General features: G+C 38.1%; 1 protein-coding gene and 1 non-coding gene across 3 annotated transcripts in view; both read right to left on the bottom strand.

The window, feature by feature from the left end:
- RAB3GAP2 (RAB3 GTPase activating non-catalytic protein subunit 2) overlaps positions 1 to 26,136 on the bottom strand; it is a 123,737-nt gene that overhangs the window by 53,307 nt on the left and 44,294 nt on the right. For both annotated transcript variants that reach the window (XM_075530466.1, XM_075530467.1), the window contains 9 exons: positions 24,626 to 24,749; positions 23,681 to 23,762; positions 20,116 to 20,163; positions 19,959 to 20,034; positions 19,556 to 19,657; positions 15,372 to 15,471; positions 6,505 to 6,603; positions 950 to 1,098; positions 105 to 184 (listed from right to left, as the gene is read on the bottom strand). In XM_075530466.1, the coding sequence (XP_075386581.1) occupies positions 105 to 184; positions 950 to 1,098; positions 6,505 to 6,603; positions 15,372 to 15,471; positions 19,556 to 19,657; positions 19,959 to 20,034; positions 20,116 to 20,163; positions 23,681 to 23,762; positions 24,626 to 24,749 (860 nt within the window). The remainder of the gene's footprint in view (positions 1 to 104; positions 185 to 949; positions 1,099 to 6,504; positions 6,604 to 15,371; positions 15,472 to 19,555; positions 19,658 to 19,958; positions 20,035 to 20,115; positions 20,164 to 23,680; positions 23,763 to 24,625; positions 24,750 to 26,136) is intronic.
- LOC142437673 (small nucleolar RNA SNORA36 family) lies at positions 3,729 to 3,860 on the bottom strand. The gene has a single exon (XR_012782212.1). It is a non-coding gene; the product is annotated as a small nucleolar RNA SNORA36 family (small nucleolar RNA).

Consider the following 26,136-nt stretch of genomic DNA (forward strand, 5'->3'; position numbering starts at 1 on the left):
AGAAATTCAGGCATTAAAGCAGGGCTTCACAGTGTTAAATGCAGACTACCAAAATGCAAGTTAAGACCACATGAGCTACAAATTAGGCTTTTTAATATAATTACCTGGCAGCATTAAATAAAGCCGAAGTGAGTTTACTTGCAACTGCTAGTGCAACATGGGATAACAATGGCTGTGTGCTTCCCTGAGAGACAGAACAAAACATTGGCTTACAAAGAAAGAAAACATACTTTCTGAATAAGCTCACGAAACAACGTTTTGGAAAGTAGTAAAGCCTGGACTAGCAGTAGTGTTCCGCTTCTTTCAGAGGGTTCGCTAAAAACTTTACTTTAGGAGGCAGCAATGTAATGGAAAGTTTAAAACCCACACTGTAAAATATAAGCAATAGTAGTCTATTAATACCTTTAGGATTTCCCTCTTCAAATTTTAATTAAAAATAAACTTTAAAATTAGGATGTCAAGGTAGTAGTCTTCTAGTTGGGCACTGGATTTTCAAGCTACATGCAATGGCTCGTTTCCCTATTATTATTTTGAGAAAAATAAAAGTAAAATGCTAATTTGTGCAATAATACTGAGAAGGCTGTGTTTTAAGCAAGGTTTAAAAACTGCCAAATCTAACACCCAACTTTTCCCTAGCTAAAAAGCAATTTTTATCACTTATATCAGCTCTAGTTGGCAACTTGTTCCGTCTTGAGAATCCCTCATTTATTCAAATCTCTGGTAGACTAACATCATTAGTAACCTTGAGGCTCCCGAGCATAACAATATGTAAAAACAGATCAGCCGTCAGAGAATTTATGGCTTCTGGAAACACACAATTTGTTTGTCTTGCACGGACTTTAGTACCTTTTCAGTTAACCTTAGAAGAAAGGAATTAGAGATTACTTTTGGCTATCGTTGGAAGTTACCATCTCCACCGTATCACTACTATCCATGATGAACCCCGTACCTCTAAAGCGTAGAAGAAACCTGTAAAGGGATTGGACCCTACAGTGATGTACTGAGACATGGCGGGTGGGCTGTTTTTTATGGCAGCATTAAATCCACCTATATTGGAGGCAGTCTTCATTTGATCAAAAGGGGACAGAGTCATAATACCTAAGGATCAAAACAGAACAAATAAAAAAAGGTTAGAAGACAATGAAACAACATTGCCATTTCAAAGGTCCTTAAGCTCTTACCTAAGTTCTATTCTCAGACGCTAACTGCTTGGTTTTATATACCAGACAAAAGTACTTTTAAAAGCTACACAAAGCCCATAAATATAAATTTGACACTGATCATCTTGCTAAGCATAAGGAAATGTTGTTAACCTTTGAACTGGTATAGAATTCAAGAGATTCATCTATATTTCTAAGAATCAGTTCACTTCCAAGAGACAATAACCAACACATTTTTTCACACTGCCTATCCAGAGACACTAAGCCCACAAGGTGGGACCCCCACATACACAGATTGTATCTTGCATTTTTACTTAATAAAGTATCAAGGAATTTAATCCATTCTAGTGTTCATTCTTCTCGACCGCTCACAGTATTCCACTGTAGGACAGCACTGATTTGACAGACTTATGGGCATTTGGGTTGTTCCCCATCTTTCACACTAGAAATAACATTAAAGTGTCTATTGTTGGCACTGCATATCTATGCAACTTCAAATGTAGGGTATTTAGAAACAGACATGCAGGGCCAAAGGGGATCTGCATTTAAAAAATTATATATAGTTGCATTACTTCCAGGAGCTTTGGTGGCACAATGGTTAAATGCTTGGCTAACTGAAAGGTTGGCAACTGGAACCTGCCCAGTGTTCCACAGAAGAAAGGCCTAGCTATCTGCCCTTATAAAGAATAAGGCCTGGTAGACTATTGGGCAGTTTCACTCTGTCACAGAGTCAATAGGAGTAGAAAAATGAACTCAACTGCACCTAACTTCACCACATGGCTTCCCACAGAGGTAGAACCAATTCAAACAGCCTCTCATATAGTTCCATAACAACAGACTCACTGGGGGAGTTTCAATTTTAGTGGCTAAAGAAGACCTCGATGGAATGATATTTTAAGAACACCTGAATGAAGTGGTAAGAGCCAGGTGGTTCATGGGTAAATTTCTCAAGTGGGAAAATAGTTGTGTCTGAGGAACTATAAGGTCATCAGCATGACAGATGCAGACGAGATCAAAAATATTATAAACCAAGCCATCTCACGCTTTCCAGACCACGGGAAGGATGTGGGGCTTTACTGGGAGTTAGATTAAACAACAAAAAACTTGCAGTTATCAAGTCAATGCTGACTCAAAGAGACTCCCGTGGGTTTTCAAACCTGAAATTGTTTATGGAGTTGAAAGCCTTGTCTTTCTCCCATGGAGCTACTGCTGGTTTTGAACTCCTGACCATGCAGATCAGACTGAAGACCAACGTGTAACCACCACAACACCTGGGCTCCTTGGGAATAAGATAGGAAACTACTATAAGGTTCTGAGCAGATGGGGGGGGGGGGGAAGAAACCTTGGTTTATATATTCCACTAGCTGCTAATTGGTAAACAGATCTTATGGAAGGAAAAAGGGATGCAGAATGACTTGATAGACTATTTTATTCTCAATAGTTTAGGCAAGAGATGGGCATGGCTCAAACTACTGTACTAACATGATAGAAAAGAGTCAGATTCAAGATATATTATGGACAAAAGGTGGACTGAAGGCGGGTCCTCAGAAAGAGTAGTATCCTGATTTCACAACGCTTTGATATAAGCCACCAGAAGAGATGATATGAATAAAAGGAAGAATAAGTTTGATAGGAGGAAATCAGAATTTGATTTCAGGTGTTAAATTTGTGTCTCTTGGTGGAAATATTAAGTAGAAAAGTTGGAAAAAATTAACATATGGAGCTTACATTAAGCAAACAGAACTGAAGGTATATGAGGGTAAGTAACAAAGTATTGCCATAAAATCATAGAAACGTTTATTAAACATTCAGAATAGAAAGCTGTTGTTTCTCAACATATTCTGTCTGTCTGTCTGTACACCTCTGAAGGTGCTGCTTCCCTCGCTCGAGCCCTTCCTGCAATGTTCTGGGTCTGCAAATTAAGGCTGTGGCAGTCGTGGCATTCCTGAGGGAGGCAAACTGCGCTCCTTTTCAGTAGTCTCTGCATTTTGAGAGCAAAAAAGAAGCCTGAAGAAGCAAGTTCAGGGCTGAAGGGTGGATAAGATACAGCTTCTCAATGAAATTCTTACAGGACAGCCCTTCCTACCCTGGAAAAATGAGCATGAGCACTGCCATGATAGGGAAAAAACTCCTCAGTGTAACTTTCCCAGTCTTTTTGCCTCTAAATATTCTTAACACTGCTCCACAAGTCTCTGTGATCATCCTGTGTACCCTATGAGAAATTGTAGCAAGACTGCCCCTTTGAATCTCTAAAATCAGTCACCTTACCTTGTGAGCTGCTCCCACTGCCTTGAATTTATTAGCTAAGCAAATACCCTTGTAAGTCACTATTTTGATTGGCACACCATAGTAAATGAGACTATGACATTCTGACTTTATTATTTATTTGGTTTGACTGTTTATTGTTCATCATCTTATCACCAGACATAAGTTTCATTGAGGCAGAAGGTCTTTCTGTATTCCCACCAGCAGTGTTAGTTTTTAGTTAATTGATATTTGTTAAGTGGATTAGTCAGACCTTTACATAAAAATGGACATACAACAAACTTTATCCTACTTAATTAAAAAAAATGTAGGCTGGGAACAAAATGAATAGAAAAATATTTTCTACCCAGTCATTTTCCCAAGCCTGTTTTAATGTCCCAAAGTTTAATTAACAGAACAGGGAACCTGCCCTGAACTGAACTCAACACTTTGGAATAGTTTTACATTGGGGGCGGGGGGACTCTATCTACAAATATGATGTTAATTATTAACTACAGAGTATTCTACACATGAAAATGCAGTCCATAAAAGAGGATCTGTGTCAAGTACCTGTTTTTTTAATTTAAATCATTTCACTGGTGGCTCATACAACTCTTATCACACAACATGTCAAGCACATGTGTACATGTTTCCATCATCTCCAAAACATTTTCTTTCAACTTGAGCCCTTGGTATCAGCTCATTTCCCCCTTCTTCCACACTCCCTTCTTCATGAACTCTTGATAATTTATCAGTTATTATTTTTATTCATGTCTTTCACTGACTACTGTCTCCCTTCACCTATTTTTTTCTGTTGTCCACCCCCCCGGGGTTATATGTAGCTCGTTATGATCGATTCCCTCTTTTTCATGTGTCAAGGATCTTCTGTTTGCCCCTCTAGAACCACACTCCTCCCTGCTCTTTCCCTTAAGGCAATCTATTGATTATGCCAAACAGCTCCCATACACTTTGGATTCTAGTTGGGCTCAGAAAATAGGAAGTCACATCAGTAAATCAAAAGACGAGTCAAGTCAAGCTACTGATTTCCCAGGCCTCCCTTCTGAGAAATTGGCTGTGATTCTTAAACCGAAGTCATTGCTGTTCTCAAGGCACCAAGTCTACTCATCTCCAAGGTCAAGACGTGGCTCCCTCCCTGTTCTATCAGGCCCAGCATTGGTTTAACAGTCTGACTTCAAGAAGCCTAGGGAAATCATACCAATCTGTGGTTCCTTCTACAACATCTTTCTGTGATTAGATACACTGACTCAGTCATCCTACTACAAGTGTGCCACCTGTTATCTATTAGGACTCTGAGAGACACAATGTATATTTAGCAAAATTTATTTGAAAGACTCTTCTTGATATCAAGCAAGAAAAGTGTTATGACGTAGTTGTTATAAAATAATCCTATTTATGAACATATAACTTTGTGACTGCAGGTATACCACCCTGGTGACCTCCCCCACCCTCCCCGCCCCCATCTCTACTGCCCATACACACACATAGTTTGCAACAATGCTTACCAAAATGTGAATGGTGAGGATCTCTGGGTAGCAGGATTTATGAGAACTTTTTTCTTCTGTTCTTTATATTTTTATATAAATTTAGAACTTTTTATAAGCATATACTGTATAGCTAAGCAAAATATTCTCCACCCTTATTTTTACTACCCTTAATTCAGAAGGCCATTATTTCTTAGCAAGATTATCATAGCTTCCTTATTGGACCTTACAGGAAAGTCTTGCCCTCTCTATTTCAACTTCTAAATGGCCACCAAAATTATTTTTCTAAGAGGAACAAAGGATTACATCATTCTCTTGCTAAAAATTCTTCAGTGCCTGTCCACGTGGCTGGGACAGCGGTCCAAACGCATTTGTGTATTATACTGTTGTTGCCGCTGCTCGAGATGTCAGTCATCAAGGTGTCTGTCCCAACTCATGGACCATTGCAATCCACTGGATTTTAACTGGCTCCTTTTGGATGTGGATCACAGGCTTTTCTTTGTAGCCTTAGTTTGAAGCTCTATCACCACTTGTTCAGCATAACAAGATGCAAGCGCCCACCGACAGGACAGACAAGTTGTGGCTGTGTTGAAAGTGCACTAGCTAGGAATCCAACTTGGGTCTCCTGAATGGGAAGTGAGAATTCTATCACTGATTCACTACTGCCTCCTATAAATTATATCACGCTGTTAAACAGGTGACTCCTACATTCGTAGTTAACTTCCTTCTTGTGAATTCTCCTCCCCCAAAACACATTCTGACCCCAAGACCTAATTTCATGTTGGTCAGATTGCACTTCTCTTTGCTTCTTCTCTTGGTCAACTCCTATTTAATATTCTAATCTCCTACGAAAACTAACCTCCTCTTCTCTAGCAGTGCTGAGGTCTCTATCCTCTGTTCCCACTACTTTTGGTCGAGTTCTCTAGCACAGCAGTAGCTATGTTGTAGTACTGTCATTGCTTTCATGTGTTCCTTCCAATCTGTGATTCTTGATGGCAGAGACCTACCTTTTCAACTCTGCATTCATGATACCAAGTACAGTAAGTCTTCAAATATTGGTTGTTCTTATTTATCTTCCGCTGCCATAATTGTTTAGTAATGTGATTCTATTTTTACCTATGACCCGTCTAATAGGATTAACCTCTACTACCTTTTTCTTCTTTTTGTAAATCACTTTATTGGGTGCCCACACAGCTCTTATCACAAACCATCCATCCATCCACTGTGTCAAGAATATTTGTACATTTGTTGCCATCATCACTTTCAAAACATTTTCTTTCTACTTCAACCCTTGGTGTCGGCTCATTTTTTACCTTTTTAAAAAAAAGAATCATCCATATGGTAACTGTGTGAATCTAAAAACAGCGAATGACTGTACAATCTTGATGATGAGGGCCACAATCACAGCTTCATTAAAACTGCTATCATTTCCTAACAACAGAAGCCTATGCTGATTTAGTAACTCTGAATGCACTTCTCCATGTCTCATTAAAGGGAATGCATATCCTTCTCACATTAAAAAAATGAATTTCTAACACGAGATAATATAAAAATGTACAAGAAGTAGCTTTTATAAGATTTGAAATAGAAATGCTTACCAATACTAGCATGATCAATAATAGTGTCAATATCTTGTAGACCCCATTTCTTATAAGCTAATGGTGGTGGTTGTATGTTCTCATTGCCCGATGCAGCAGCTGTAAAAGATATACATTAAACAAGCTAAACTTACTGTAACAAATAAAGTTGAGTTCATATAAAATTATAAAAAATTTAGTGCCTTGATTTTTTAAACTATCAACTTTAATCATGATGAGGCAAGCAACATACAAGTTATAAAGTAAGATTTACATTTCAAGAGAATACACATAAAACTGAAATATTAAAAGAAATTAAGGATGGCTCTTACGGAAGACTTTAGAATATTCCAAACTTGGAGAAAAACATGTCAAATGCCCAAGACTACTACTCAAAACCATGGTGACTTCTAACTGTCACTGAAACGACACAAGCAAATGCTCTTAAGAAGGGTAGTAGGTAAAACCTTGGGGAGAACAGCCACCAGCTTAGTCAAACTCTGATGAACCTGGCAGAGGCACACACATGGCACGATCTCTAGGCGAGGTAACTGAGGCAGACTTGATAGAAAGATATGTTATAGCAATAGCATTGCCAGAAACAAAATGCTAATCGATGTTAGGAAGGAAAAGAGTTACACATCTTGTGATAGGTTCACGTAGAAGACCCCACTTATCAGTACACACCCTCAAGATAAAGATTAGAATACACCTGGATTTTAGCTGTTAATTCTGGAAAGTGAGCAAAAATAATTATCTAAACCCTCCAGATTTTATAGTAAAGTTAATAAAAGGAGAATTTTCCTATCATTTTATGAAATATCACAAAAATTTGTGGCTAAGTAACTAGAAATCTGGTTTAGGATTACTTAGAATAAGATGACACTGAGTGACTTAAATTTCTTAATTCATGAGACAAAATGACTTAATATAACAGTTTCATATGTAACAAAATAGAAACTCGAAAAAGGTAAAAACATAAAATGCCTGTGACAATTATGACATAATTTTATCTATTTTTAATTTATTATCATTATTATCTGTAGAAAATCATTAGTTCCTTTGCACCTGTTAGTAAAAACAGGTATTAGAAATTTAGACTCTTGACTTAACAGAACAGTACTTACAATGAAAGAATTGCACAAGCACAATTTCAGAATTTTACAATAAAATCAACCTGCTGAAAAAAATTAATCACAATATAAGAGCTGAATTTTTCCTCTAAAAATTTTGTTTTGTGATGAAAAATACAACTTTCCTCTAGTTTCTAAATGCTTCTGCGTGTCACTCCCCGCCCCCCGCCCCATCATGATTCCAATTCGATCTTGCAAGTCTGGCTAGAACAGAGGAAGGACAATGGTACAGATAGGAAACACAGGGAATCCAGGGAGAATGATCCCTTCAGGACCAGTGGTGTGAGTGGTGATACTGGGAAGATAGAGGGAGGGTAGGTTGGAAAGGGGGAACTGATTACAAGGCTCTACATGTGACCTCCTCCCTGGGGGACGGACAACAGAGAAATGGGTGAAGGGAGACATCGGACAGGTCAAGATATGACAAAATAATTTATAAATTATGAAGGGTTCATGAGGTAGGGGAGAGTGGGGAGGGAGGTGAAAAAATGAGGACCTGATGTCAGGTTTTTAAGTAGAGAGCAAATATTTTGAGAATAATGATATGCTTTACACAATTGATATATGTATGGATTGTGATAAGAGTTGTGTGAGCCCAATAAAACGATTAAAAATTTTTTGTTTTGTTTCCTGTAGTTCAGTTCTGATATTATAAAGAACTTTCATTAATAAATATATCCGAACTAACCAATATTTGAGAAACGTCTTGCCCATTAAGACTGAAATGTTATCCCAAAAATAGTCTTGGGGGCAGGGTATTGCACCCCATCAGGCTTAACCAGAAAACACCCATAAAGGTCACCAAACAGACCTAGGACTATTTATAGGCTTTTCATTTTGTTGGCTTTTTTTTAGGTTTTGTTTTGCTTTGCCTTGTTTTTGTGCTCATCATTGTTTTTACATGTCTACTTAAATAAGATATGCAGGATAAGTTATCTGGAGGCGAAACAACAGGATTGACACTTTAGGGGGGTCAGCGGAGAAGGGGAGAAGAATGCCTGGTAGACTTAATCAAGTGCAATGCAGCCAAGAAGAATTAAAGAAAGCTAATGAAGGTCAAACATGATAGTTGGACAAGAGGAAAGTTAAAGGAAATAGACGAAAGAACTAAGAGGCAAAGGACATTTATAGAGGTCTAGATACAGGTAGGTACATATGTAAATACATCTATATGTAACTATAGGAATAGATCTATGTACTATATGTTAAGTATTATGGTTGAGCCTCTACTCAAGTACCACCTCAACGCACGGACACTTTGTTCTAATAACCTGGCATCCAGTGACGCTTACCTTCCTGATATGATCACTGAAGACAAAATGTGTACATAAACAAATGTGGTGAAGAAAGCTGATGGTGCCCGGCTATCAAAAGATAAAGCATCTGGGGTCTTAAACAAGCAACCTTCTAGCTGAGAAGCAACAAATCCCACATGGACGCAGCACACCTGTGTAATCATGAGGTGTTGATGGGAACAGGTACCAGGCATCAAAGACCCAGAACAAAAAACCACATTGATGTAAAGGAGAGGGAGAGCGGAGTATAGACCCAAAGCGCATCTGTAGGCAACTGGACATCCCCTCCAGAAGGGTCCCAGGAAGAGACAACCTTGTCAGGGTGCAGTGTAGCACCAACCAAACACACAACTCTCCTCTAGCTCCTTAATGTTTCTTCCCCCCACTATCATGACCCCAATTCTACCTCACAAATCCAGCTAGACAGACCATGTACACTGGTACAATTAAGAGTTCAAAACACAGGGGATCCAGGACAGATAAATCCCTCAGGGCCAATAATGAGAGTAGTAATACTGCCAGGGTAGGGAGAAAGTGGGGGTAGAAAGGGAGAACCGATCACAATGATCAACATATAACCACCACCACCACCACCACCCCCAACCACCCCCACAGGGGGACGAACAACAGAAAAGTAGGTAAAAGGAGACAGTAGCTGGTATAAGACATAGAAAAAAAATTATCAAGTGTTCACGAGGGAGAGAGGGTGGGGGAGGGAGGCAGAATGAGGAGCTTATACCAAAGGCTCAAGTAGAAAGAAAATGATGATGGCAACATATGTACAAATGTGCTTGACACAATGGATGTGATAAGAGCTGTATGAGCCCCCAATAAAATGATTTTTTAAAAAGAAAAAAAAAACATGTTTTCGAGTGTTAAACAATGATTGTAGGGAATCTAGGGGAACAACGGCCAAGATTTTATGTTCCTGGGTAGACATTATGAATGTTTCTGCCTAACCCTCCATGAACCATACCATGGACTAAGCACCATGATGACCTTGAACACTGATCCTGCAGGCAAGTCAGGGGATGCACCAGAAGGACTTAACATAGAGGCCTGAATGAGTGAACTGAGACCTGCCTCAAAGCCGCCTGTAACCTTGGACAGAGGACTGGGATACTCTGCTTGGAGAAGCAGTGACCACCCCTAGGTTGTGGAAGTGGCATTCATTGAACCTTTTGGTGGGGGAGGGAATCCCTGGCTTGGCGGGTGTCCAATAGAAAGGGACACAGAATCACTGTATACTGAGTACCTTGAAATCCCCTTTGCATTATGACAGGTCCTGATGGGCCAGGAAAAGACCAACACTTGTAAGAAGTAATCCAGGAAGTGCGCCCCCTCCCCCAAGTGCCAATTCCCATGCTCAGGATAAACAGAGTTCAATGGATAGAGATCGAACTATGCAGGGCAACAACTCATGGGCTGTGGCTCGTGGTGTAACTGTACTTACAAAGACTCATACCACCAGTACTGAAGTTATCAACACAATTGCCTCTTTATATTTTTGTTCGGTTGGATTTTTCTTCTTTGGCCTTTTGTCTTTTTTGTTTGCTTGAGTGCTGGTTGGCTTGTTGCTGTTGTAGTTGTTCTTATGTGTTTTGATTTTGTCATAATACAATGGGCCCAAGTAAACCAGTCATCCAATACCCGTGGACAAGCAGATGGATTCTGGGACCCCACTGAAGTCTAGCCCCAGTCCAAGAAGTTAATTATGATAACATGGCCCAGCTCGTTACTCACTTTCATCAAATGATCACTCAAGGTTAAGTGTGAAGAAAGCAGATGGTGGCTGGCCATCAAGTGGAATACAGTCTGGGGTCTTAAAGGCTTGTGTTCAAACAAGCAGCCATCTAAGCGAGGCGTCAATATGCAAAAAGCACACCTTCTGGTGTGATCTAAAGATGACAATAACAAAATCCAAATAATGAAATATCTGAGCTTAATTTGTGAACATCTAATTTGTAGAAGCGTATGGAGGACAGTGGGAGCCCAAAACTCATCTATAGATTAAGCCGCTGGCAGATCCCCTCTAACCACAGGCAAGGGTCTCAAGACAGCTTGACTATCAAATAGAGAACACTGTAAACTTGATTATACTGGACTGCACTTGATACTTGGTCGGTAGACACCCCTCTTGGCCCGAGAACAATTTGTTCTAGGATCAAGTGTTTCTTCCTTGTTCCATGACAAAAGTTTCTTCCTTGGCTTTTAAAATATTGACAGTGGTTTTTTTTCTTACTCATTCTTTGTATTTTTATCTTTATGTTATTTTATCCTTGTCACTTTATTTTTTGTTTCACTGTATCTGTTGTGAAGCATAGTTGTGTTCTAGTTGTGAAGACAGGAGTAGACGCACACAGATAATAACTGGATGTAATGGTTTATTGGGGATGTGGAGGTGGGAGATACAGAGGGCGGGGGGATTTTGGGAGCAAACAATGAATATGGGAGGGGAAAGGGAGCATTAGAACTAATTGTGTTTATGTATAAACAACTCATTTTAGGAGAGATCTGGTCATGGAAGTATATGATATGTTAATACTATATCAAGAGAACCACACAAAGAAAGAAACCAAACTTGACCAATGGCTAGCAAAGGTGAAGGGGAAGAAAACTGTGGCCTTGGAAAATATTGTGTATATTTTTGCCACAAACAGAAAAATAATAATTACATAAATAATGACTACAAGGAGTAAGAAAATGTTCTAGAATTGAATGTGGTGACACTGTACAACTCTTCTTGGTATAACTGAATTATTCAATTGTATGACATGTGAAGTGCCAATAAAAATTTTTTAAAAACAACTATGTTTTCTATAAATCATACATGAGTGGATTTTGAATTCCCACTTAATCATAGCCCTAATCAAAGAACAATTAGTTCTTATGACACAGTCCTACTTGATACTTGCACTTATGAAGAGTTCACTAAAGTTATGAATGGCATAGTAACATGTGGTGAGAAAACCAGATAGTTCCCAGCTCCCAGCTATCGGTGTCTGGGGTCTTAAAGCCCTGCCTTAAAACAAGCAGCCTTCTAAATGAGGCACCAGCCAAGACCACATGGAAGAGTCACCAGAGCCTGTGTGATCTAAGGACTGTAAATAAAAGCCCAATCAGGAGGGATTGATAGTAGAGCTTAAATTCTGAAACCATGGTTTGCAGAATGATATGGATAACTGAAGCTCAAAATCCACTTGAAGGATCCCCATGTGGATTGACTGACTCTATTGAGTACTCTCTGACCATAGTCCAGAGATGTAAATAACCTTGCTATCAGACAGTACACTGTAAAGTGGATTATTGTAGTAAAAGTTATGTCAAAATGTAATTCCTTTGCACACCTTCTCGATTGCTGAAGAAATATGTGTACATAAGCAAATGTGAAGAAAGCTGATGGTGCCCAGCTATCAAAAGATATAGCGTATGGGGTCTTGAAGGCTTGACGATAAACAAGCGCCCATCTAGATGAGAAGCATCAAAGCCCACATGGAAGAACACACCAGTCTGTGTGACCACGAGGTGTAGAAGGGACCAGTTATTAGACACCAAAGAACTAAAAATCGCATCATTGGGCACCCACCTTTACTGATAAAATTAAACATGTGCATAAGCAAATATGCTGAAGAAAGCTGATGGTGCCAGGCTATCAAAAGATATAGCATCTGGAGTATTAAAGGCTTGAAGATACAACAAGCGGCCATTTGTTCACAAGCAACAAAGCCCACATGGAGGAAACACACACCAGCCTGTGTGACCACGAGCTGTTGAAGGGATCAGGTATTAAGCATCAAGGAACAAAAAATCATATCATTGTAAATGTGGGAGAGTGGAGACTCAAAACCCATCGGTAGCCAACCGGATACCCCCTTACTGAAGGGTTGTGGGGAGGAGATGAGCCAGTCAGGGTGCAGGGTAGCAACAATGAAACATATAACTTTCCTCTGGTTCTTAAATGCTTCCTCCCCCCCCACTATCATGATCCCAATTCTACTTTACAAATCTGGCTAGACCAGAGAATGAACATTGGTACAGATAGCAACTGGAAACACAGGGAATCCAGGACAGATGACTCCTTCAGTACCAGTGGTGAGAATGGTGAAGCCTGGAGGGTGGCGGGAATGTGGGCTAGAAAGGGGGAACTGATTACAAGAATTTATGTATAGCCTCCTCCTTGGGGGATGGGCAGCAGAGAAGAGGGCGCAGGGAGACGTCGGACAGTGTAACATATGACAAAATAATAATTTATGAATTATGAAGGGTTCATGAGGTAGGGGGGAGTGGGAAGGGAGGGGGGAAATGAGCAGCCGATATTAAGGGCTCAAGTAGAAGGCAAATGTTTTGAGAATGATGATGGCAACAAATGTGCATATGTGCTTGACACAAGGGATGTATGTATGAATTGTGATAAGAATTGTACAACCTCCAATAAAATGATATTTAAAAAATCATAGCGAACACACAAAAAATGTAATTCCTTATCATTTGATCACCCATTTGACCCATTTTAAAGTTGTTTCAGTTTTTAATATTTCCTGCTTTCTTTTCTTATTTTTTTTTTGTAGTTAGTTCAAGGATCGGCCTTTAGGCCTGCTTTCTTTTCTATTGGGGTTCTTCTGTTTTATTTTGTCATTGTGTTGGAGTTTGTTTCTTATTTTTGTTTTGCGTTTTTCTTTATATGAAATTCAGAATACGTAAATTTATAGTTAGCAAATGGTTTGATAATTTCCTAGAGGCATGGCAGGGGAAATTGGGCGGAAATGAGGTGCTAACAATAATAAAGCACAAAAAGAAATATTCTAAAATTGATTTGTGGCAATAACTGCACAACTCTTCCTGATATAAGTGAACTATTTAATAGTATGATAAATAAATTATATGTCAATGAAACTATTAAAAGGTTTTTTAAAAAGCCAAATAAAACCTATTTGATACCAAAAATAACTAAGTGCTTTGAAAAATGAAGCTAATTGCTCTCCTTAGATTTACAGTCTCAGAAATTCAAGGTTCTACTTTATCCTACAGGGTTTCTATGAGTAGGAATCAATCCAGTGGCAGAGATTGTTTTGTTTTTAAAAAGCCTGTCTGAAAGGCACCAGGCAGCCCAGTAGGTTGTGTTGGAATGCTAACTACAAAGTCAGCTCTTCAAATGGATGAGTCACTTCATGGGAGAATGAAGCTGCTAGTTTCTGTGAAGATTTACTATCTCAGAAACCCTGCAGCACAGTTCTGGTTGTCCTATATGGTCGCCTTTGAGGCAGGATCCACTCAAGGGAATAGGTTCCGTTTAATTTGGTTGCTTTAAGGTCCCTCTATCCCAACCCAAAGGAGACTTCATAGCTCTGTGGATTAGTGTCGGGCTGCTAACTCTCAGGTGGGCAGCTTAAACCCACCCGTTGTTCCTTGAAACAAAGTTGAGGCTATCTTTCACTGTAAAGCAGCAGATATGAAATGCTAATAGCAGCGGTTCTCAACCTGGGGGTCATGACCCCTTTGGGGGGTCAAACGACCCTTTCACAGGAGTCGCCCAATTCATAACAGTAGCAAAATTATAGTTATGAAGTAGAAACAAAAACAATTTTATGGTTGGGGGGGGGTCAGCACCACATGAGGATCTGTATGAAAGGGTCGCGGCGTTAGGAAGGATGAGAACCCTGCTATACAGGTCGCTATAAGTTGGAATTGACTTGGCATTTGGTTTGGTCTTCTTTAAGGGGCCTCAGCCCTAAACCAAAAGGGGAAGACAATGGGAGCATTGCATTTTTGCTGATTTTAAGCACTATTCGTTGCTTATCTAAATGTTCCTAGAACTAAAATCTTAAAATTGATGGTGTGACTTTTACCGGCAGCAGTTTTGCTTCCCAATAAGCACAAAATCAAGAGCAACTTGTACTTGCTGAAAAACATTATCTTCTCCCAAACATATTACAGCCTGGGCAGGTAGTAGATTTAAGAACTCTTGATTACTTGTGCATTTTTCATTGTCTCTTTCAGAAGTAATGGAGCTGCCTATTTAATAAACATTAAGTTTGTGCCTCTGATTTGCTACCTTCAGAAGTGTTCCAATTAGCAAGGAGAACCTGATGCTGACTCCCTATTGCGCCCCATCCTTTTGTGGGAAAAAGTTCCCCACACTGAGTAATTTTGTTGTCCTCTGTGAGAAAGGGAAACAGTAAAGAGCTTTAGTACGCTGGCCCTGCAGCTGCTGAGAGGTAATGCTGTGCCTGTTAGATGCCGCTAAGTCCTCACCCCAAGGCTGCATAAAGTGACAAACCTGGGATGGGGGTGGTGTGTGTGTGTATGTGTGTGTGTGTGTGTGTGTGTGTGTGTGTTTCCCCTTTCTTAAATAAAGAGTTAAGAAAGTTTTTTTTTGTAAGCATGTTTAGTTCTGTAAATAGGCCAAAGTAAATAAAGTAAACGTTATCAGAAGTTAAAACATTTCTTGCCAAAAAGTTACCTTTTGCTACCTGATTTCGACAGGCACGGAGAGACTGAAAAAGGCTAAATCCATCAATAGTAACAATGGCAGCTGGGTATAAAATACTCAATTCTTCATTCTATTTAAGAAATAATAAAGAAAAAAAATAATTACAATCTCTGCCAAGTCCACCTATCTTTAAAAAAACACACAAATGTTACAAATAATGCAAAAATTCTAAACTGTCGCTTACCCAATACAAAAAAAAAAGAATATAGTAGTAGTAATATAAGTGGGAAATGAATTTCAGAATACCTTCCCATCAAGGACTTAGAATTCTCAAATGTGAGCTTTTATATATGATAAATAATGCTCTCAAGTCAAATGGTGAAAGTAATAAAACATTTTTACAAAGTTATAATGAGATAGATTTACTGTGGAGACATAAATAATAATAAAAGTAAAAAGAAGAAAACATGTCACCTGAAATTCCAGGCAAGACTCAAGGTATATACTCACAAATACTGATGCATTTTCCAATGAAACACAAACAACTCTACAGTTTTTATTTTGCAATAACTAACATATTGTTTTCAATATTTTTTTTCATTAAAGAAATAACTGATCACAGCTGCGTTGTTGTTAGGTTCCATGAAGTTGGTTCAAACTGATAGTAATTTGATGTACAAAAGAACCTGTTTTCTTTACATTTTCACAGTGAGATTACGCCATTTTCATAGTTATATCACACCGCTGTTGCAGCCACCATGTCAATTTATGTCATTAAGGGTCTTCCTCTTCTCTGTTTAATCTATTAAAAGACGAATCCTTTCTATTAACTTAACCAAAATGCACTGAATAAAATCATGCCATCTGGCTGTACTTGCGATACAGATGTGTTCATTCTGCGGGAAGTGTATGTAGTGTTCAATAGTCTTTGCCAACACAGTAACTCATGGGCATCCATGTCTCCAGGCTTCCTGTTTTATTGTTCAGCTCTCATATGCACATGAGGTGACTGAAAGTACCACAGCTTGCGGCAGGCACTTCTTGCTCTTGGAAGTGAATTATTTGCTATATAAGAGGGCTTTAAAGATGTCAGGTGTTGCAAGCTTGATATGATTTTCTAACAGCTTCTTCCATGGACATTGCTTGTGGATTCAAGTAATAAATTCTTAACAGCATCATATTTTCTATATATCACAATGTTGTTTATTGGTCCAGTTATGAGGATTTTTCTTTTCTTTATTGTTAAGATGTAATCTATACTGAAGACTTGAAATATTTAATGTTCATCAGTAAGTGCTTCAAATTCTCTTTGCTTTCAGCAAGCAAGCTTGTGTCATTCACAAATTACAGGTTAGTAATGAGTTTTTCTCCATGAAGATGTGATCTTCATGTAGTGCAGTTTCGTGGACTCTTTGTATAGACTGAACAAACACAGTAAAAAGAAAAAACCTTGTAATGAACAAGTATAGTGAAAGGAGGCACTCTTTGCTGATTTCAAGCCTTGCAGGTTCCCCTTGTTATGCGATGACTTCCTCTTGCACCACATGAGTCCACATGCGCACCATGAAGTACGTGATCTGGAATTCTCATTCTTCACAATGCTATCCACAGTTTGTATGGTCCCCATGCAAATGCCTTTGCAGTTAATAAAACACAGGTAAACACATTTCTGGTATTCTCTGTTTTCAGCCAAAAACTATCTGTTGCCAGTACTGATATCCCTAATTCTACATCCTCTTCGGATTCTGGTTTAAATTTCTAGAAGTTCTCTACTGATGTACTGCTGCAACATTTATGAACTATCTTCAGCAACATTTTACTTACTGCAATAATGCTGATATTTTTTATTTCTTTATTCTGTTAGATCATTTTCCTTTGGAATGGGCACTAATATGGGACTTTTCTAGTTGGCTGGCTAGGTAGCAGTCTTTCAAAGTTCTCGGCACAGACGAGGCACTTCCACTGATATAAACATTTGGTGGAGCATCTCATGCCCTGATTGCTGAGTATTCCAGTCTACCAAAATTTACTTAAGTAGTTCTTATTGATGATCACCAAGGTTCCTCGCTTTCGTCCACTTGTTTTCTATACAGTCAGTGTGATCTTTGTGAGACATAATCAGTCTCCTGATTAAAACTCTCTAAAGCAGCGGTTCTCAACCTGTGGATCGGGACCCCTGTGGATCGGGATCGCCCGATTCGTCATAGAAGCAAAATGACAGTTATGAAGTAACAACAAAAATCATTTTATGGTTGGGGGGTCACCACAACATGAAGAACTGTACTAAAGGGTCGCGGCATGAGGAAGGCTGAGAACCACTGCTCTGATGGCTTTCTTCCTCACTTAAACTGAACTCCATAGCCATTCCTGCCAAGTCTAAGGTCATTGCACTTCTCTCCCCTTGCTCAGTGAATAGGACACTCATCATTAACTTGGTTCTTTTAGAGGACGTGGGCCTTCGCTCAACTGTTTACCAGCCTGGTTCTCATCATGGAAGTCTCAAGTCAAATGTTCGTTACTGAGAGGCCAATCCTGAGCCTCCACTCAAAACAGCTTCCCCTCACTCTTGCACTGATGTATCAGCACCAAGATTATTTCCATCAATCATAGCACTGAGAAGAAACTTAACTCATCTTGGCTTCTCTGGTTGGTTTTCTTTCTCCACCACTTCTAAAGTGTAAATTCCATGAAAGCAAGGATCTTGCTTGTATTGTTAATCAGTGAATCCTCAATAATTATAATTGATTACAACTGGGCAAGGTATATAAGCAACTCAAACTTAATCCACTTTGGGGTCAAGTCCAACTCATAGTGACTCCGCAGGACAGAGTTAAACTACCCCTGTGGGTTTCTGAGACAAATTCTTTACTGGAGCAGAAAGCCTCATCTTTCTCCTGAAGAGTGGTTGGTGGTTTGGAACTGCTGACATTGTGGTTAGCAGTCCAATGCTTAATCCACTCCTCCAGAACTCTTATCAGTAAGTACGTATTTATAAGTGTTTTTACTTTACTTCCAACTACTGCCTCAATTTCAACATGTCTGAAACCAAATGTTATTTATCCCTAAAGTAGAATTTTCCTAAGGCTGGATATCTTACAGCTAACATTGCCTTTTTTTGTTTGCTTCTTGACATCTCTAGACAATAATAACGTCCTGTCAATTCTTCCTTTAAAATGTTCCTTGTATTGGTCCTTTCTTTTACAGTTAAGTCTCGTCTGGCTCCAAATTGTTCACCTCTATTGCAGATAATGTAAAAGACCAAAATCTTAGCCCCCCCCCCCACCAATTCTTGCTTTTTATAGGTTCAATTCATTCTGAAGAATCGCTCAATATTTTGACACATATTTCTTCTCAATAAAACTTTAAAAGTGTATCACCTATAATTCTGCTTATATACTTGGTTTTCAAATTTATGTAGAGTTTGTCCACTCTGCCTAATCAATAACTTCCTTATTATTTGTTAACACTGGTTCCTTTTTTGTTTTATACATAACCCTGCCTTTAAACCTTCCCTCATTTTCCTGCTGGTTGCCTAACATATTTTCCCTCTTTACTCATCAACCAATTTAACTTTGTTCTCATTATTCAAGGCCTACCTGAAATATTACTGGCAGTAAAACTGAGTTATTTGAAACACATAATTATTTTGGAAGGTAGTACAAAGATGGAATACATATGATATAGCTTTGACTATGGACACTGCAAGTCCAGTAAAAGCACATTAGTCTAATTGTACAATAATTTTTTTAAAAAACTAAGATAACAAAACTACCACCAGGCAATTAGGTAAATATATTTTCTTTTTTTTTTTTGGTAAATATATTTTCATAGACTAACAAATAGTTTACCATTTTCCTCTTAGTATGGGTAATTTTGATTTTATCCTAGTGGGGAGTAGGAATAGGGTGGAACACACACACACACACACACACGTATATCTATATTTTTGCCTTAAGTTGGTATTACATTCTATAGATGGGAGACTTTTTTGGGCATTCAACTAAAGAACTATATTTTATTGTCAAACAAAGAATCCACTATTTTTTAAATAAGTCAAAGCAAGGCTGATAAAGTCTTTTCTTAGACTTCATAGGTTCTATTTCCAGAACAGGATAGCGTAGCTGATGGCATGGGCAACTTTAATTTTCTCTTTGCCAACCAAAAGGTGAGATACTATAATGCCACTATAGAATGAACATGAACTTTCACATTACCTGCTCGGTCACACCAGGATGCCGTGGGATCTCATAAGTTCTGCATTTGAGCTGTAGCACTCGGTCCTCATTCAAAAGCTGTGCAAGTAAGAGCACCCCATTCTAGGAGGAAACACAAAGAGTCTCTTGCTTGCTTTCTGATCTACCTGAGCCAGTAAGACCAGATAGAGAATATACCATTTCCCCTGATGATTTCCATGGATGACAATACATATTTTGGAAGAATATAGCTTCTCTGTATCTTGTACCCCAACTTTATTCCTTCACCTGCCTTTATTCCTTAACCTGCGCCCTATAAAGCATCAACTATACAATTCCAAGTAGCAGATAATGAAATCACATACTAGTATAAAAGGGAATCTATAAAGGAGTTTAATAGCCAACACCTACTTCCTCCACTCACCTCAGTGTAGAAGCGCACATAACCTGAAGTAAAGCCCACCACAATGCAGGTCCAATCAGGTCGCCCAGTAGAACTTCTGTTACAAACAAAATGCCATAGGACTTTAACAGCTCATAAATCAAAACAAAGAGAACAGATCATTTGTATGCATCCTTACCTCTTTTGGCTTGCCAGTGGGATACACAGAGCACTAGTTACAAATTCCCTAAAACAAAACAAAATTTGCACATTCAATGAAATTATTATTTTACTATTTCTCAATATTTTGATGATAAGGGCAAATAGGAGAAAATGCCAAGCTTAACTCAGGTCATATGCAAAAGTCACAGGACATAAGTAAAAACACAGTTAAGGTTCACTCTAAGTAGAGTCCATAAAAATGCATTCACCTAAAATGTCACGTTAATAAAAAGTCTGATTTTTTTCACCCATGCTGTAATGTCACAAAAAATACAAAAGTAAAAGTTTGCCGTACACCACTGATCGCATAACACAATTGAGAACATCACAAATAATTACCAAGCAGTCATTATATCCCTTAACACAGTCCTTTCCTCATTAACTTAGAACATCATGTCTGTCTCAGAGCAGAGGATGAGAAGAATGCCAACCACAATAGATGCAAACTGAATGTCTGCAGGATACAATTCTCTAAATTGCCTTTCAAATAGATAGTGTCTTCCATAGTTTGCAGAAATTGCCCTATAACCTATTTTTAAGCACCTGCTAATTTGATGTTCCCTAAAAAATTATTTTTTCCCTCTGAGATGTATACCAACTACTGTTTTAAGTTGTCAAAGCAGTTTGAGAAACTATAACCAAACACTAGATGATTACTGAACAAAGTTAAGTTTATCTTTTTGTTTGATCAGTTTTAATAAGTCCTTTGAGATCTGCTTTACATTTCTGACAGATATCCAATGTCTTCAAAATGTTTAAACCAAAAAGATCTAGGGAGAAATAATAAAATGGATCTTTCTAATAGAAATCATTTGCTTCACTGAATACTTACAATGTGTCAGCATGTACTAGCCACTTCTACTTGGTTTTCTTTTATCTGAATTCAAGGTTTGTAGGACCATCTAAATCATTCTAATTAGAGAGCTTTCACTCATAAAAATTTAACTGAAAATATTCTGTGACTCAGGGTCCCAGTTTAGCATATCATGTAACCATGATACAGAGAAAAAATTTGAAACTCTGAGTTAGTTGTTGCTGCTAGGTTCCACTGTCGGTTCTGACTCAGTGAGCCTACATAAAACAGAACAGAACACTGCCAGGTCCTGTGCCATTCTCACAATTGTTCTCACTGTGGAAGCCACTATGCCAATTCATCTTGTCAAGGGCCTTCTTCTTTTTCTCTGCCCGCCCCCCGCCCCCCCCCCTCCCCCGCCCCAACTTTACCACAGATGATGACCTTCTTCAGGAACTGGTCTCTCCTGACAACATGTCCAAAGACGTGAAGCAAGTTTTGCCATCTTTGACTTTAAGGGGCACGCTGGTTTTACTTTCCCCAAAACAGATGTATCTGTTCTTCTGACAGTCTGTGGTACTGGCAATATTCTTTGCCAGCACCATATTTCAAATACATCAATTCTAATACAGTCTTCCTTAATGTCCAACTTTCATATGCATACGAGGTGACAGGAAATACCACGGCTTAATCCTCAAAGTAACGTTGTGCTTTCCAATACTTTAAAGACATCTTGCACAGCAGGTTTACTCAATGCAACATGTCATGGGATCCCTTAACTGCTGCTGCCATTAGCACTGATCATAGATGCAAGCAAGACAAAAAAAATCGGTGACAACTTCAACCTTGTCTCCATTTAGCACAATGTTACCCTCCTGGGTCAGTTGTAAAGAGTTTGGTCTTCTTTACATAGAGTTGTAATCCACACTGACGACTACATTCCTTTATCTTTATCAGCAAGTATTTTAAGTCCTCTTCACTTTTAACAAGCAAGGCTGTGTCATAGGTGTATCTCAGGTTAATAAGCCTTCCTCCATTCTTCTTCACACAGCCATGCTTCTCTGGGGATGTGCTCAGCGTACAGCGTGAATATCCCTTGTTCCATGTACTCTTTTGAATTTGGCCTAAACCTCTGGCAGCTCGCTGTGAATATACGGCTACAAACGTTGAGTGGTCTTCAGTAAAACATCACTTGCATGTTATAATTGTCTCTATTTGAGCATTCTGTTGGGTTACTAAGTTAGTAGGACAGGGGAACTAACCATCTTGCATTTCTGAACTACTTACAAGTTTAAAGAATTAATATACCTATAATCCAAACCCAAAGGAGGGAATAGTATTAGAGCTTTAATTGTGATTCTGGTAAGCAGAAGGTTATAGATAACAATGGACGCCAGAGTACATTTGCAGGATCTACACAGGGAATAAGCCCCTAGTGATTTCTGTCTAACCATAATGGAGAGAATAACCTGGTGATCAGACATATTGTAGAGATGACTATAAAAGATTAAAATGATAAATCTGACTTGAATGGTTAAAAAAATTAACATAGCATTGTTTCCTTCAAGTAGAATCCCAGTGCAACCCCAACAGAAAAAAAAAATAACAGCCCTTGAAATTTTGTTTAAATAAAATTAGTAACAGAAACCAAAAAGAAATAATTAAATATGTGTAAATAGATCTTATCGGATTTTTTCTACAGTGCTCTTTATATTTTTTCAAATAATAGTATTTTTCTTAATTATCACATAATACAAATCAAAACACAGATACCTCGTCTTGCAGACACTAATAGCAAAGTTTAAAACAACAATAGATTTAAAAATGTTGGAGAGAATGCGAAGTGACTGGTGGGACTGTGAAACTACACAACCAGTGTAAAATAAGGTATGGAACTTCCTCAAACAAATGGAAACAGAAATACATAGGACCCAACAATCCCTCTACTTGGCGATGCCCTTAAGAAATAAGGAGCAATACAAGCAGATAAATGCACAGCCAGGATTACCGAAGTACTATTCACAGTGGCAAGAAGTTGGAACATTAGAAAAATAAATTTTGGTACATACATATAGCGGATTATGCATCCCTAAAGAATAATAAACTAGTAAGCACCTCATGACACCTCATGGCTATGGAAGACATTATGCTCAGCAAAGTACTCAATCCTCTAAAGACAAATATTGTATGAGATCACTAGTATAAAATTTAAAGATCAAGAAAAATGGTTCCCACACTAAAATCAGATGTGAGGCAAGAGGGAAAGACAGGGAAGGGGAATAATATAAATAAATAAAATTGATATTATACAAAAAGATCCATGATAGTAATACATACAGATACACAGCGGAATAGATATACATGATAAAAAATAGATAATAACACACAAGTATTTTAAAAAGTTATCGCATAATGAACATAACATAACATAAAGTCTCCCCTGGAGACGTGGGTGGTGCAACTAACTAAAAGGTTGGTGGTGCAAGCCAAGGCACATCTCAGAAGACTAGACTAGTGAGACCTAAACAGCCTAGAAAACCGATGGAGCAGTTCTACTCCGCTCTCATGGGTAGCTGTGAACTGACACCTACCTGACAGCATCTAACAACAACAACTCTAACAGCAACCCTTACAACTTAGATAAAATACATTGACCAAACAATTATGAATTTTCTAAACATTCACTTACAATCATTCAGTTACACATACACACGTAATGTAGAGAAAGAAAACATTAATTGGTACTTACCCTTCTTCAACACTTAAAGAACCACTCCAACCAACAGCAAACTGCATTTCTTCTTTTCCTTTTTCACCGTGTTTCCATTTTGCTGGAGGGCGGGGGGAAAAGGAAATCAAGCTATTTAAATTCCTTTAGCTATGTACTAAAGCAGCAATTTCTAAACTCCATCTTTTCCTTTAGAATAGTGTGTATGTACCAAATTTAACAAAGTGGCATTAATTAATATCTTTTTCATAGGTGAATATGTACTGTTTCCAATTTTTTTTTGGTACAAAACTACCCAGTCTAACCTTTAGACTCTTCTTTCCTGAACTAAAGTCATATAATCTTATCAGAGTTTCAAAAGCTTAATTTCCATCCACCATCCAGTCGATATAAAAGGATACTTTCTATCCTTGACAAGCAGAAAAAATTTTCCATTAGATTTGTACATCTGAAGGGCAAATGTTGCTTTAAAAGAGTATTGTAGTCATTTTACAAATGAGTTTATATTTGATTAGTAAAGTTCTTGATATTATATTAATCCCAAACTTTAATGGTCAGTCTTCAACACAAATTATGAGTTGAAAACTTTTATGAAAAATGATATCTATGGTATTAGGAATTTCCCAATTATAGATGAAAGTCCCTTTACTAACATTACTCAGGGGTCAGTGAACTCTTTGGCTCCTGTTTGACCCTTGTAAGAATTGCACAATAATCAATACTGCCTTTGAAATGTTATATAATCACAGCTATGTTAGTTATCTGTAGCAAAAAAAAATACAGTATATAAGGAAATCAGAGAAAACGTAAAGAAATAAAAAGTGCTGTACAATATATTTCAAAAATGGTAAGGTACAGCCACATGTAAACATATATAATGGAAATAACATTTCTCTTTCTTCCAAATCTATCTTGTGTTCTATGATATGCAGTAAAATAAGTCCACTGAAACTAAAGGGTACTTACGCACTAGAAACACAGCTTTTTGTTCCCGAGCTATAACCATAAGATCATTGGTTGGAGATAAAGATAAAACACAGTGTTGAAGCCAGGAAGCTTTTTGTGTTTTGCAAATAGTTCCTTCTTCTTCCTGTGGGTAAAATGAGAAGTACTTATATGCAAAGGTTACTGAAGGTATCTCAATTGAGCTTGTCCTTCCTGGGGTCCTTCCAGGGGTGGGAGCAGGGGATGAGTAAGGAATCTCCCCAATTTATTCACAATGCTTCAGTCATCGATCTAACAATAATCTGTGAAAGGTAACAAATTAATCAAAAATTTCATTCCAAACAAATCTCAGAATTGACTGTTATGCAAAAAATGTACACAGAAACTAGCAAAACACTAAAAAAAGACTATTTAGGGGGCATTTCACAGAAAGTCAGTATTAGAACATTTAAATTAGCATTATAATGAATCTTATTAACACAGTAAAGAAATAATTAAAATTTGACATCTCTTTTGTTTTATCTGCAAGGTATTTTCTTTTACTTCCGATTCAAGAGGGCTTAAAAAATCCTTGGGAAAAATGTATTACCTAATTGCCAACTACTAAAAAACATTGTCCAACCACAGACACTTATTTTGGGGAGATGCAGTTCAATCCATGACACCATCCTACTCTGACTTCAACCTTCATACACACACATTGCAGTTAAGTTTTTATTCCTGATTCCTATTTATCTTGTAATGGCATTTCTCCCACACTAAGTCTTCTCACTGGCAAAGCCAACGTCTTATACTACTCTGCAGCTCCCAAGGGGTATAGTTTACTAACAGCATGAGCTAGTGGACTATAGTATCCCCATTATTCTTGTATTCACATAGATGCTTACATAAGCAAGTGTCTAATCTTCCACAATGAAACTATGTAACAACAATGATCAATCAACTCAAAGTTAGTATATTTCATTCTTACTAATGTCTTTAAGTAATAATGAGATTTACCATTTCAAAATCCTAGCTGATATACTCACGGTAGGTACAAAATATATAAATATAACAGAATGTCATTGCACTGTACCCCTCTTAGATGACTCAGAACTAATGCTGAATGATCATCAACTTTCTGCCAGCATCTCACCCCTAAAGGGTGCCCGGCAAAATACTCAGAATCCCACCTGGGCTAGCCCAGATGAAAGCATGGGGAAAGAGAGGTCTCTAGTTCAAAAATGAATTCAGAGAAACTTCCACAGTCAATGCTTCTATCTCTAACGCTGTTCCACCATCTCATAAACATACACTTTCAGTAACATGAAACCATGTAGTAAAAGCACTACATACAGATTAGTAATCTGTTTCATTTGTGGTGATTTAGGGAAGACCCCAAGTCTTCTCCTTTTCACTTTTTCTTTGCCTTTTTTACTTCTCCATCTTTCCTTGCGGTTATGGGACTGATGGGAGAAGGCCTCAGTTTGTCAGGGTAATATTGGACACATACAGGCAGGAGTTATAGAAGCCATTATGTACTTCAATTATGT

Source organism: Tenrec ecaudatus, chromosome 1, assembly GCF_050624435.1.
Source record: "Tenrec ecaudatus isolate mTenEca1 chromosome 1, mTenEca1.hap1, whole genome shotgun sequence".
In the NCBI taxonomy this organism is placed as follows: domain Eukaryota; kingdom Metazoa; phylum Chordata; class Mammalia; order Afrosoricida; family Tenrecidae; genus Tenrec; species Tenrec ecaudatus.